Below are 15,009 nucleotides of genomic sequence, written 5' to 3' on the forward strand. Positions count from 1 at the left end.
CAGATTGCAGAATATAGTGCTTTGTTGTTCTGGCATTGTTGAGAAAGGGCATGTAAAAATATGCAAGCGGGCTGGTTGAACAACATTCTCATTTATGGCAATTATAAATATCAGTAATCATAACGATTGTGAAGAAGTTGTTCTTAGATCTAGTGCAATGTGCTTTCACGCTTTTGTATGATTTGAAATTGGGAGAGCATTGTGTTCAATGCTCTCCCAATTTCAAATCATACAAAAGCGTGGTGAACAGCGAATGACAGGGGTGAAAATTCTTCTTCATGTTTTTAGTTGCGGTCCCAAACCAGTGTAATGCGTACATGCATTTGATTGAGTGCAGGCTCATTGGTGTGATGGGTTGGCCTATATCCACATGACACTGCAATCTCTTCTGGACTTCAGCACAGTTGTGCCTAAACAAGCTGTTTAGAAATACTATCCATTTTGTCCATCTGTAAAGAACTTTGTGCTCAAAGATTCCTTCCATCACAAAGATCCAATAGGTCAAGATATTGAATCATGTCTCAGTGATGGGATGGTTTTGAGGAAAATGGACTAAACATGTGTAAATGTGACTTCCTTAGAAGGGGCATCTTTGTTTTCCATGCTGTGAAGACTCAGAGATTGAAATGATATACTATCTCATTCATTCTTAAATTGTGAAGTCAGCAACATTTTACAGTGCAGTAATAACAGCCACATTTAAAAACATTAAAAATTTGACTGTCACAAAGTGAAGAATTGGTTACATTGATGCTGAAGCCTGGATCACAACTGTAAACGAAACTCCTGGATTGCAATTTTCTTTGCCAATGGTATGTTTGTCACTCGCTGAACAGCAGTAGATTGCAGACTGTCATTATACACCATGTATAGAGCTACCCCACTTCCTTTGTTGTTAGAAAACACAAGTATCTCAACGTGAGCCAAACTTTTGTTATGTGAAACACTGGCATCTGATTTCCTGCTAGTTTACATCCCAAATGTTGAAATGGCCAAACTACTGAAAAACACAGATATAATATTTATATTTTATGGAAGGGGGCGGGGGGGGGGGGGGGGTATAGTTGATTTTTGAATTCCATAATATCTGACAATTTACTTTGATTTTAATAATTCAGCTGTAAAAAAAATTGGCAAAGTTGTCATCAGGTGTGCTTTTAGCCACATTGGTGCAGAGGAGACCACATTGAAGGCACCAAATGCAACAATGGGAAGAAGTGTAGGTTGTCTCACCTAGAACTACACATCATGTAGTTTATGTGTATGAAAACACCTACCAACACAATGCAATGGGTTGGCCTCATCAATGCTGAAGCCTGGAACACAACTGCAGATGAAGCTTCCGATTGCGTTGGTGCAGATTTGTTGACAGTTTGAAGTGCTGGTTGCACATTCATCGATATCTGGAGGGACAACAGTGAAATACAACTCAGTCAGTTTTATATCACTTTGAGTTGTCGGCTGAGCCTCCATCACTTATTAACAAGATACTGAATGGAATATCAGATCCAACTTTGCAGACACCTGCATATTATTTGGAGATGTCTTTCTCTAAATGTTATTTTTGCATTTGAAACAATAAGTAGCTCAGTATTTTGCTATTGGAATTGATTTATAAATATTAAGTGTGTCAAGAAACGTTTGTGTTTTAGTAAATAAAGTAGACAATGCGCAAGTACAAGAAAAAACATACACAAGTGCATTAGATAGGCAAGAAGAGAAAACAAAAGATTTCAGAATAAAGTGCTATGTTGTTCTGGCATTACAGTTATCGAGAAAGGGCAATTAAAAAGATGCAAGCTCTGCAACTGGCTGGATGAACAACATCCTCGTTTATGGCAATTATCAATATCAGTAAACATAACGATGGTGAAGAAGTTGTTCTTAGATCTTGTGCAATGTGATTTCCAGCTTTTGTATAATTTGTTCACTCAGCAATGTTTTAGTGTAGGAAGAATTGGTTACATTGATGCCGAAGCCTGGACCACAACTGCACAGGAAGCTTCCAATAGTGTTGGTGCAGATTTGTTGACAGTCTGAGTGACGGTTACACACTCATTGATGTCTAGAAGAAAGCCAGGGAATGTTTCAAACTCATCTGAAAATGGGAGAGCATTGAACAGCGAATGACAGGGGTGAAAATGTTTCTTCGTGTTTTTAGTTGCGGTCCCAAGCCCGTGTAATGCGTACATGCATCTGATAGATTACAGGCTCATTGGTGTGATCATATCATATCATATCATATATATACAGCCGGAAACAGGCCTTTTCGGCCCTCCAAGTCCGTGCCGCCCAGCGATCCCCGTACATTAACACTATCCTACACCCACTAGGGACAATTTTTACATTTACCCAGCCAATTAACCTACATACCTGTACGTCTTTGGAGTGTGGGAGGAAACCGAAGATCTCGGAGAAAACCCACGCAGGTCACGGGGAGAACGTACAAACTCCTTACAGTGCAGCACCCGTAGTCAGGATCGAACCTGAGTCTCCGGCGCTGCATTCGCTGTAAAGCAGCAACTCTACCGCTGCGCTACCGTGCCGTACCGTGATGGGTTGGGCTACATCCACAAGACACTGCAATCTCTTCTGGTCTTCTGCACAGTTGATTCCTAAACAAGCTGTTTAGAAATACTATCCATTTTGTCCATCTGTAAAGAACTTTGTGCTCAAAGATTCCTACCATCACAAAGAGCCCAATAGGTTAAGTTGCTATTGAAGCCTGGATCAGTAATTAAATGGTTTTGAGGAATATGGACCAAATGCGGGTAATTGTGACTACCTTAGAAGGGGCATCCTGGTAGACATGAATGTGTCGGGCCAAGCAGTTTTTTTCCATGCTTTGAAGATTTACAGAGATTGAAACAATATACTCTCTTATTCATTGTTAAATTGTTAAGTCAGCAATGTAAGACCAGCATCATGAAAAAAATTATAAATCTCTATGTCACACAGTAAAGTGTTGGTCGCGTTGGTTCTGAAGCCTGGACCACAACTGCATATGAAGCTTCCCATTGTGTTGGTGCAGATTTGTTGACAGTCTGAGGTGCCGGTTATACACTCATTGATGTCTGGAAGAAAGCCAGCGAATGTTTCAAACTCCTGTATTGCAATTGTGTTTGCCAACGGTGTGTTTGTCATTCTCTGAACATCAGTAGATTGCAGGCTGTCATTATACACCATGTATAGTGCTACCCTTCTTCATTTGTTGTTAGAAAACACAAGTATCTCAATGTGAGCCAAACTTTGTTATGTGAGTCACTGGCATCTGATTTCCTGTATGTTTACATCCCACTTGTTGAAACGGTCAAACTATTGAAAAACATAGGTATAATATTAATAAATTTAAATTTGACACCAAGTATTCTGAATTGCAACAGAATGCAGGCTGTGATCATATGTTGGCAGCACAATTATGGTGACGACTTTTGGAAATATATATATTTTGACCTAGAAAACCAGGTCAATGTGAGCCACTCTTTGCCTCATCCATCATCGGCATTAGGATTCCTGGGGAATTACAACCCCATTGGGGAATTGCCCTCAGTATTGAAAAGCACAGCTTTAACCCATTGATTTCACTGGGTAATAATGAGGGAATCTTGTGGAATTTTATCTTTCTTAATATCTGACAAATTATCTTCAGTGTTATAATTATACAGAATATTAATGTGACTAAAATCCATTCTTTGACAATCTAAGATGGACTGGGCAGCCTGAAATGCAACAATATTTAGTACTTGCTAAATGGGATAAACCATCTGTCTTAAAACATCCTACTATTACAAAGGGAAGAGTTGGTCACATCGGTGCTGAAGCCTGGGTCACAATTACACACAAAACTTCCGATTGTGTTGGTGCAGATTTGTTGACAGATTTAAGTATTGGCTGCACATTCATTGATGTGTGGAGGAAAACAAATGAATGAAATGTCAAACACTTGCATTGAGTTTTCCAATTATTACCATGTGAGTGTGGGTAGCAACCTCTGGCTTACTTCCAGTGTGGCATGTGTGCCTGTAACCTCTCCCTCTGATCTGGAGGGAAAACAGCGAATGAAGCCTCAATCACATCTATTACATTTAATGACACCAATTGCAACTCTCTCTGTGTTAATATCATGGCTTACTGTAGACTATAGAATGGGACTTTACAGATGCAAATCAATACGTAAAGTTGTCATTCTTAAATATATCGGCATTACAACACTTTGAAGTTTACGTATGTTTTGGTGAAACGGTGAAATTGGTACAGATTTGTTGACAGTTTGAGATGTTGTTTGCACATTTATCAATGTCTAGATGGAAAGCAGTTAGTAATACATCAATGATTTTATAAATTAACTTTGCCAAGTGAATTTCTCATTCTTTCTATCATGATATACTGTAGACAATAGGATGTAATCTTCCTGATCCAAGTGAATAAATTGTGCTGTCTTTATCAAATAAACATAGCACAAAAAGTAAGGAAATTTGTGTTTGGTAGATTATTTCTTTGTTGTAACAATGCTTCTTGGCAATAAATCTTATACCGTTGGAAAGCCTGTTTATTTCCCTTTTAAATGGTGCCACATTTGTAAGGAACATGCATTTGTGGGATGAGCAGCAGAGCTGAGTATGTGGGTTGCGCCCATGAAAAATCTGCCAAATCTTCTCTGCCAATGCCAAACAACTTATTCTGCCATTGACTCTTGTTCGGTGTTGTTTGGTGGATTGGATGATTGAAGTCTGAAGAAACAAGACATATTGGCAATTTAACAATTTATTCATTTAATAAACAGGAGCCTCAGTAGCGTGTGGAAGAACCATACACAGCCACAACAGCCTGGCACCTCCTCCTCATGCTGGTCACCAGCCTGGTCACACACTGTTGTGGGATGGCATCCCATTCTTCAACCAGCATTTGTCGCAAGTCAGCCAACATGGTTGTGTTGGTCACTCTGGCACGAACAGCACGCCCAAGCTGATCCCACAAGTGTTCAATGGGGTTGAGGTCAGGAATGCTGGCAGGCCATTCCATCCTCTCCACTCCCAAATTCTGGAGGTAGTATCTGAGAAACCCTGCTCTGTGGGGGCGAGCATTGTCATCTTGGAGGATAGAGTTCGGTCCCAGACTGTGGAGATATGGGATTGCCACTGGTTGCAGAATCTCATCTCGATATCTCTCTGCATTGAGATTGCCTCCAATGATGACAAGCCTCATTTTTCCAGTGAGGGAGATGCCGCCCCACACCATCACACTGCCTCCACCAAAAGATGTTACTCTATCGGTGCAGCAATCAGCATAGCGTTCTCCGCGTCTTCTCCACACTTTGACCCTATGATCCAACTGCCGTAGGCAGAATCTGGACTCATCGCTGAACATAACGTTCCTCCACATGTTCGGGTTCCAGTGCACGTGTTGCCGACACCAGCGCAAACGGGCCTGACGGTGAAGGGCAGTCATGGCAGGCCTCCTGGCAGCCCTATGAGACCGGAGATCGGCTGCGTGCAGTCTGTTCCGAATTGTCTGGGCAGAGAGCCGTCGGCCATATCGTCCTGCAAACCTTGACTGCAAATCTGTAGAAGACAGCCTACGGTTCCTAAGTGCTGACAGGGTGAGGAAACGGTCTTCTTCGGGTGTCGTCTTCTTGGGAAGCCCACTTCGCGGCCTGTCTCTGACATCCCCCATTATATGGAACTTGGCCTTCACTTTGGAGATGGTACTAGGGCTCACTCCAAATAATGCCGCAACTTGGTTTTGCGGAACACCAGCTTGAAGTTGCCCTATCGCACGGGCCCTATCCAGATCAGTCAAACGTGGCATGCCGATTATTGGAGCAGACACCTACTGACCACTGTAGCAGGGCCCATGCTCACAGATGCTGCCAATCAGGTGCCAATCAGGCACCTGATTGTCAGCACCTGGGGGTACCAGAAGCTCAAAACAAGAGTCAATAGCAACAGCAGAATAAGCTGTTTGGCATTGGGAGAGAAGATTTGGCAAATTTTTCATGGGCGCAACCCATATACTCAGCTCTGCTGCTCATCCCACAAATGCATGTTCCTTACAAATGTGGCACCATTTAAAAGGGAAATAAACAGGCTTTCCAACGGTATAAGATTTATTGCCAAGAAGCATTGTTACAACAGAGAAATAATCTACCAAACACAAATTTCCTTACTTTTTGTGCTATGTTTATATTACTTTGATGCTTTGAAATGTTACCAGCTGACAGTGTGCCAGTTGTAGCTTGATTGATCATTAACATCACAGTGCTTTCATCTTTTACATTGGCTCTGTGAGATTTAAGGAGTATTGAAGCATGGATGTTCATGATTTTGATGACAGACTCGCACTAAGTTATTCTGGATGTGTTGCTTCCTTCAATTTCTAAAGGTAAATACTATACTTTAGACTGTACGTGACGTTTCAGGTCAAGAATATACTTTGTTTTACAGCCACATTGAAAATTATCCATAATCTGTGAGAAACAATGCATTTCAATCTTCTTACCATCACAGAGTGAAGAGTTGGTCACATTGGTGCTGAAACCTAGGTAACAACTGCACACAAAGCTTCCGTTTGTGTTGGTGCAGACTTGTTCACAGTTTGAGGTGTTGGTTCCACATTCATCGATATCTGGAGGAAAACAAATGAATGAAATGTCAAACACTTGCATTGAGTTTTCCAATTATTACCATGTGAGTGTGCGTAGCAACCTCTGGCTTACGTCCAGTGTGGCATGTGTGCCTGTAACCTCTCCCTCGGATGCTGCTCTGATCCCTATCACTGGCTGCCAGGACAGCAGAGGCCAATCCCCAGCATCATTGGTAACTGCTGTGTCCAATTAGCTGATATTGGTTTGCCTACCTGCACCTTGTCCAACAGTTCAACAGAGCTTTATTTGTCATTCGGTACCAAGGTACCGAACGAAATTACATAGCAGTCATACACAAAAAAGAACACAAGACACATAACCCCAACACAAACGTCCATCACAGTGACTCCAAACACTCCCTCACTGTGATGGAGGCAACAAAACTTCCACTCTCTTCCCCACGCCCACGGACAGACAGCTCGTCCCCGACCGACCCGCACAGTCCCCGCAGCCTAGTCCCTGTGAAACCCAGGCATTGTAACCAGCGGAGAGAGGACGGGGGTGAGGGAGAATTTCCCAGCTAACTATGTCACCCTGTCGCTGGTGTGAAGAAGGGCCATAGGGCCAAACCCACGACCATCCGTGTCACCATATGGTGAAGAAAGGTGCAGGAAAGAAGCCCTGGACAGAGACTGAGCTGCCAGCATAATCCAGAATAAATAAAATATGTACACAAGTTCACCCTACATGTGAGTGTTGCTGTGGGCTGCTGAATCTGGCCTCCTCCCTGGCGGCTGCATCATAACATACATTTTACAATTGTTATGAATAGGGAGAAGGCAGGGCCTTGTGGGAAAGTACTAAATTGTAGTGAGGAAAACTACAACATTATTGGACTGCAGCTCATGAGGGTACACTGGGAGCAATTGTTATTGGGTAAATCCCACATCTTACAAGAGGGAGTAATCTGAAGACCAGTTCCGCAACGTTCAGAACCAGCATGAACATTCAGAACCAGCTGCCTCGCCAATAGTCTGTCCTTTCTTCTGTTTTGTTATTTGAAGTACGTGTTAGAGTATGTTTTAATGTTTCTTGGTTTGTTATATTGGGGGGCGGGGCTGGGGGAAACTTTTTTCAATCTTTTACCTTGACGGAGATGCAATTATTTTTTCTGTTTCACATCTCCGTCCCCACTGCGGCCTAACATCGTGGAGTGGCGCGGCCTTTCCTGGAGACCAACCCGGCACTTCATCTGCGGCCACAGCGTGGACTTACCATCGTGGTGCTTGCGATCCCTTTGCCGGTGATCGACTGGAGAGCTCCAACCGCAGGCCTGTGGACTCCCTGGAACCCGCAGTCCCTGGTTAGAGACCGATTCGGGAACCGAGCCGTGGAGAGTTTCAACCGTCCCGATGCGGGAGTTTCGATCGCCCCGACTCGAGGGGTTCGGACCGCTGGCTGCGGGAGCTTTGTTGGCCCCGACCGAGGGAGAATAAAGAGGGAGAAGATTGGACTTTATTACCTTCCATCACAGTGAGGAATGTGGGGAGCCGCTGTGGTGGATGTTTATGTTAAATTTTATTTTATGTGGCTATGTGTCTTGTTGCTTTACACTTCGTATGGCTGTATGGTAACTCAAATTTAATTGGTGCATGTGACAGTAAACTGACCTTGAAACCTAAAGTCATAAATTACATTAGATTTTAGACTTTATCAGACACTCATCAAATGCTGCGTTGCTGTTGATGATATGGAGAAGGAACAGCTTTATTTTAGTCATAAAATCATAGTCATAGAGCATATCTGAGCCATCCATCAGACATACATTTACACTAATCCTATATTAATCCAGTTTTTATACATTCTTCCCACCTTCACTTCAACTTTTGCCAGATTCTACCACTGACCTGCACACTACGGACAGTTTACCGTGGCCAATCAACCTGTCGACCGAGCAACCTTGGGAAATTGGAGCACGCAAAGGAAACACATGCGGTCACAGGGAGAAACTGTAGAAACCGTACGCAGGGCAGATCCTGTGTCAATAATGCTGCAAGGCAGCAGTTAAAGATTGCAGCACTGTGTCACTCTGGTGAAAGTGATCGAGGCAGCTGCCTGCACAAAATAATGACCTGGTGTGGAATAATACAATTCACGTGCGGCAAGATTACAACTGGATTATCACCAACACTCGACTCAGCCTTCTCTGCCTTCTCTCAGTCACTCGGCATCCGTGGGGAAATGGGAAGTGCTGGTTGCACGAGGATGCCCCTTGCATGAGAATTATGAAGCAAAATACTGTATATCACAATAGTATTCTGAATGAATTAATGAATAAATACTTTATTGTCACAGTGAAATTCTTTGTTTTGCAGACATACGGCATCTATGTGTGGTATCTCAGCTGTACGGCAGCGGATAGGAAAGCTCTTCAGCGGGTCGTCCGCAGAGCGCAGAGGATCATTGGGACACAGCTGCCAGCCCTGGAGGACATCTACATGCACGCTGCCTCAGAAAAGCAATCAGCATCTACAAGGACTCCACACACCCATGCCACCATCAGTTTGAACTACTTCCATCTGGCAGACGGTACAAGGCCTTCTTCACCAGCACCTCCAGACTAAGGAACAGCTTCATCCCTAGAGCTATAGCTGCTCTGAATCGGACCTGCTGAGAGCCCGCCATGATCTGTCTCCGCGCCCAGGGTCATCTGGAACAACTGACCCCTGCATGAACTTTTTTTGCACTTTACCTTGTTCCCCCTTTACTTTTTTTCCTTTCTCTCCCCCTTCTTGTTAGACAATAGACAATAGGTGCAGGAGGAGGCCATTTGGCACTTCGAGCCAGCACCGCCATTCAATGTGATCATGGCTGATCATTCTCAATCAGTACCCCGTTCCTGCCTTCTCCCCATACCCCCTGACTCCGCTAACCTTAAGAGCTCTATCTACCTCTCTTTTGAATGCATTCCGAGAATTGGGCTCCACTACCTTCTGAGGCAGAGAATTCCACAGATTCACAACTCTCTGACTGAAAAAGTTTTTCCTCATCTCAGTTCTAAATGGCCTACCCCTTATTCTTAAACTGTGGCTCCTTGTTCTGGACTCCCCCAACATTGGGAACATGTTTCCTACCTCTAACGTGTCCAACCCCTTAATAATCTTATACGTTTCGATAAGATCTCCTCTCATCCTTCTAAATTCCAGTGTGTACAAGCCTAGTCGCTCCAGTCTTTCAACATATGATAGTCCCGCCATTCCGGGAATTAACCTAGTAAACCTACGCTGCACGCCCTCAATAGCAAGAATATCCTTCCTCAAATTTGGAGACCAAAATTGCACACAGTACTCTAGATGCGGTCTCACTAGGGCCTTGTACAACTGCAGAAGGACCTCTTTGCTCCTATACTCAACTCCTCTTGTTATGAAGGCCAACATTCCATTGGCTTTCTTCACTGCCTGCTGTACCTGCATGCTTCCTTTCAGTGACTGATGCACTAGGACACCCAGATCTCGTTGTACGTTCCCTGTTCCTAACTTGACACCATTCAGATAATACTCTGCCTTCCTATTCTTACCACCAAAGTGGATAACCTCACACTTATCCACATTAAACATGCTCGCTGTGATTTATTTAAATATTTGATTTCATAGCATCAATATGGAAGCTACTTGTACAATGACAATAAAGGATATTGTATATTATATTGTATTTCCTACCCTTTCAAATAGACAATAGACAATAGGTGCAGGAGTAGGCCATTCGGCCCTTCGAGCCAGCACCATTCAATGTGATCATGGCTGATCATTCTCAATCAGTACCCCGTTCCTGCTTTCTCCCCATACCCCCTGACTCTGCTATCCTTAAGAGCTCTATCTAGCTCTCTCTTGAATGTATTCAGAGAATTGGCCTCCACTGCCCTCTGAGGCAGAGAATTCCACAGATTCACAACTCTGTGACTAAAAAAGTTTTTCCTCATCTCTGTTCTAAATGGCCTACCCCTTATTCTTAAACTGTGGCCCCTGGTTCTGGACTCCCCCAACATTGGGAACATGTTTCCTGCCTCTAACATGTCCAACCCCTTAATAATTTTATACGTTTCAATAAGATCCCCTCTCATCCTTCTAAATTCCAGTGTATACAAACCTAGTCGCTCCAGTCTTTCAACATAATACAAATGCTTTACATTGCAATTTTATATTTTAATACCAAACAGTATTTATGTAAAATACTGCAACGTAAATCAAATAAATGACTGCACTCACTTCCACACGGAGAGTCATGTCTTCAATGAGTGTCACGTTCTATTCAACCTACAATTACACTGCCCTAACCTACAATAAAAAGTAAACTATATTGTCTTTTTCTACTTATTTTGCATAACATGAAATAAAAGTCACTGATTCATAGACAAAAAAGCTGGAGTAACTCAGCGAGACAGGGAGCATCTCTGGAGAGAAGGAATGGGTGACATATCGGGTCGGGGCCTTTCTTCAGGCAGGTGAGAACATTGTTCTGTATTAGGAGGAAGGAGCCATTGACAACAGTGTAACAGCAGCAGCAGCATAGTTGCCTGTGTGATCGGATCGTGGATGCTCCCGTTTTGCAAGGTTCACTGGGGCTTTGACTATCACAATTGGTAATTTCTGTGTCAATCCACTGACTCACAAGAAACCAGTCACAATTATCATGCATTCCATACGTCTCACCTCCACCCCACTACATTGCACGCTGTTAACTCAGGTCAGCATTCCACTCTGGTTAAAAAACAATCACAAAGAATGTGCAGTCCAGGAAGTAATTATTATGATTTGTTTTTCATTCGATATAGCCATTGTGTATTGATGGGGAGGGTGGGGTCGGAAAATCAAATCCCTGTCAATGTGCACCTGTGAATGATTACGGATTACTCTCCTCGCCCGGCCGCCTCTGTGTCCCTGCACCTCCTCTGTGTCCCTGCACCGCCTCTGTGTCCCTGCACCGCCTCTGTGTCCCTGCACCGCCTCTGGGTCCCTGCACCGCCTGTGTCCCTGCACCTCCCCTGTGTCCCTGCACCTCCTCTGTGTCCCTGCACCTCCTCTGTGTCCCTGCACCGCCTCTGTGTCCCTGCACCGCCTCTGTGTCCCTGCACCGCCTCTGTGTCCCTGCACCTCCTCTGTGTCCCTGCACCGCCTCTGTGTCCCTGCACCTCCTCTGTGTCCCTGCACCTCCTCTGTGTCCCTGCACCGCCTCTGTGTCCCTGCACCTCCTCGTTGTCCCTGCACCTCCTGCAGCTGAGTTTAAGGCTCTGAAGGCAATACCCTGGTTCCTCTCCTACCGGCCCATTCCTCACATCTGTCATCGCCATCTGTTCCATCCTCGACTCTCCTTGGGGCTTCAAGCTTCCCCTTGTTGGTAGCGGTCCGCCGGACCTCTCCTTGCAGCAGTGGACCAGGCCTGTCGCCACACGTGCCCACGGGCAGCTCGCCGGGTCATCATTCCCATCGGCCACAAGGTCCGTCCTTGTTCACTGCAGGCCACTGATCGTCACCAGGGCCACCGGGTCTGTTCTCTTACAGCCCTGCAGCGCCTCGCGGGAGCTTGCTATTAGTCAATAGACAATAGACAATAGGTGCAGGAGTAGGCCATCGGCCCTTCAAGCCAGCACTGCCATTCAATGTGATCATGGCTGATCATTCTCAATCAGTACCCCGTTCCTGCCTTCTCCCCATACCCCCTGACTCCGCTATCCTTAAGAGCTCTATCTAGCTCTCTCTTGAATGCATTCAGAGAATTGGGCTCCACTGCCTTCTGAGGCAGAGAATTCCACAGATTCACAACTCTCTGACTGAAAAAGTTTTTCCTCATCTCAGTTCTAAATGGCCTACCCCGTATTCTTAAACTGTGGCCCCTGGTTCTGGACTCCCCCAACATTGGGAACATGTTTCCTGCCTCTAACGTGTCCAACCCCTTAATAATCTTATACGTTTCGATAAGATTCCCTCTCATCCTTCTAAATTCCAGTGTATAAAAGCCTAGTCGCTCCAGTCTTTCAACATATGATAGTCCCGCCTTTCCGGGAATTAACCTAGTAAACCTACGCTGCACGCCCTCAATAGCAAGAATATCCTTCCTCAAATTTGGAGACCAAAACTGCACACAGTACTCCAGGTGCGGTCTCACTAGGGCCCTGTACAACTGCAGAAGGACCTCTTTGCTCCTATACTCAACTCCTCTTGTTATGAAGGCCAACATTCCATTGGCTTTCTTCACTGCCTGCTGTACCTACATGCTTCCTTTCAGTGAATGATGCACTAGGACACCCAGATCTCGTTGTACGATCCTTTTCCTAACTTGACACCATTCAGATAATACTCTGCCTTCCTATTCTTACCACCAAAGTGGATAACCTCACACTTATCCACATTAAACTGCATCTGCCATGCATCCGCCCACTCAATCAACCTGTCCATGTCACCCTGCAACCTCATAGCATCTTCCTCACAGTTCACACTACCACCCAGCTTTGTATCATCTGCAAATTTGCTAATGTTACTTTTAATCCCTTCCTCCAAGTCATAAATGTATATTGTAAATAGCTGCGGTCCTAGCACTGAGCATTGCAGTACCCCACTAGTCACTGCCTGCCATTCTGACAGGGACCTATTTATCCCCACTCTTTGCTTTCTGTCTGTCAACCAATTTTCTATCCATGTCAGTACCCTACCTCCAATACCATGTGCTCTAATTTTGCCCACTAATCTCCTATGTGGGACCTTGTCGAAGGCTTTCTGAAAGTCGAGGTATACCACATCCACCGGCTCTCCCCTGTCAATTTTCCTAGTTACATCCTCAAAAAATTCCAGAAGATTAGACAAGCACGATTTCCCCTTCGTAAATCCATGCTGACTCGGAACGATTCTGTTACTGCTATCCAAATGCTCCGCAATTTTGTCTTTTATAATTGACTCCAGCATCTTCCCCACCACTGATGTCAGACTAACTGGTCTATAATTTCCCGTTTTCTCTCTCCCTCCTTTCTTAAAAAGTGGGATAACATTAGCTCCCCTCCAATCCACAGGAACTGATCCTGAATCTATAAAACATTGGAAAATGAACACCAATGCGTCCACAATTTCTAGAGCCACCTCCTTAAGTACCCTGGGATGCAGACCATCAGGCCCTGGGGATTTATCAGCCTTCAGTCCCATCAGTCTACCCAAAACCATTTCCTGCCTAATGTGGATTTCCTTCAGTTCCTCCGTCACTCTAGGATCTCTGGCCACTAGAACATCTGGGAGATTGTTTGTATCTTCCTTAGTGAAGACAGATCCAAAGTACCGGTTTAACTCGTCTTCCATTTCCTTGTTCCCCATAATAAATTCCCCTGCTTCTGTCTTCAAGGGACCCACATTTGCCTTGACTATTTTTTTCCTCTTCACATACCTAAAAAAGCTTTTACTATCCTCCTTTATATTATTGGCTAGTTTACCCTCATACCTCATCTTTTCTTCATCCTCCAGCCTCGCACTTACAAAGATTAGCTTCTCTTTGTCATTGCTCTGCAGATCTAACCAACTGATCAGCATCATAGAATCATGGAACCATAGAGATGTAGAGTATAGAAATGGGGTCCTTTCTCCAACTCACCCATGAAGACCATGATGGTATTGCACTTATCGACACAAATTCCACTACCTGCATTAGGTCCTTATCCCTCTACTTCTTTCCTCTCCAAGTACCTGTCAAAATTACTTTAAATATGGTAATTGTATCTGCCATCACTATCATCCCTGGCAACTCATTCCAGATAATCAAAATATTTCCCCTTCAAATTTCCTTTAATTTTCTCCCTCTCACCTTAAATCTATGGCTTCTGGTTTTAGACTCCCCTAACCTGCGAAAAAGACTGACTGTCTACCCTATCAATGCCCCACATAATATTATTAAACCCTCTGCAAGGTCACCTCTCAGCCTCCTGCACTCTAATGAGAAAAAGACCAGCCCACCCAATCTCTTCTTGTAACTAAAATCCTCCATTTTCATCAACATGCTGGCGAATCTCTTCTGTATTCCCTCTAATGCTACTGCATTCTTCCTGTCATGTGATGACCATAGCTGTACACAAAACCTCAAGTGTAGTCTCATGCCGCATCTATGACATGAGACTCCAACTCTTACACTTACCTTGGCCTATGACAGCAAGCTTGCTGGCCCTATCCACCTGCGTCACCATTTTCAGGCAACTATGAACTTGGGCATGAACTTGAACGATGAACTTCAGGCACCCTACACATCATGTGCCTCTCTACACATCAGCATTCCTATGGCCCCTGCCGGTTATGTTACATGCCCTACCAGTATTTGACATGGCAACATGCATTAAGTCACATTTATCTGGACTAAATTCGATCTGCAACTGTTCTGCCTAACTTTCTAAATGAGCA

General features: G+C 44.3%; 1 protein-coding gene across 1 annotated transcript in view; it reads right to left on the bottom strand.

Annotated features, from left to right (window-relative positions):
* Positions 1-15,009, bottom strand: part of LOC144599354 (uncharacterized) — a 42,585-nt gene that overhangs the window by 12,661 nt on the left and 14,915 nt on the right. The window contains exons 3-5 of the mRNA XM_078410146.1: positions 7,859-7,943; positions 6,499-6,624; positions 1,278-1,403 (exon numbers count right to left, since the gene is read on the bottom strand). Coding sequence (XP_078266272.1) covers positions 1,278-1,403; positions 6,499-6,624; positions 7,859-7,943 — 337 coding nt within the window. The remainder of the gene's footprint in view (positions 1-1,277; positions 1,404-6,498; positions 6,625-7,858; positions 7,944-15,009) is intronic.

Source organism: Rhinoraja longicauda, chromosome 13, assembly GCF_053455715.1.
Source record: "Rhinoraja longicauda isolate Sanriku21f chromosome 13, sRhiLon1.1, whole genome shotgun sequence".
NCBI lineage: Eukaryota > Metazoa > Chordata > Chondrichthyes > Rajiformes > Arhynchobatidae > Rhinoraja > Rhinoraja longicauda.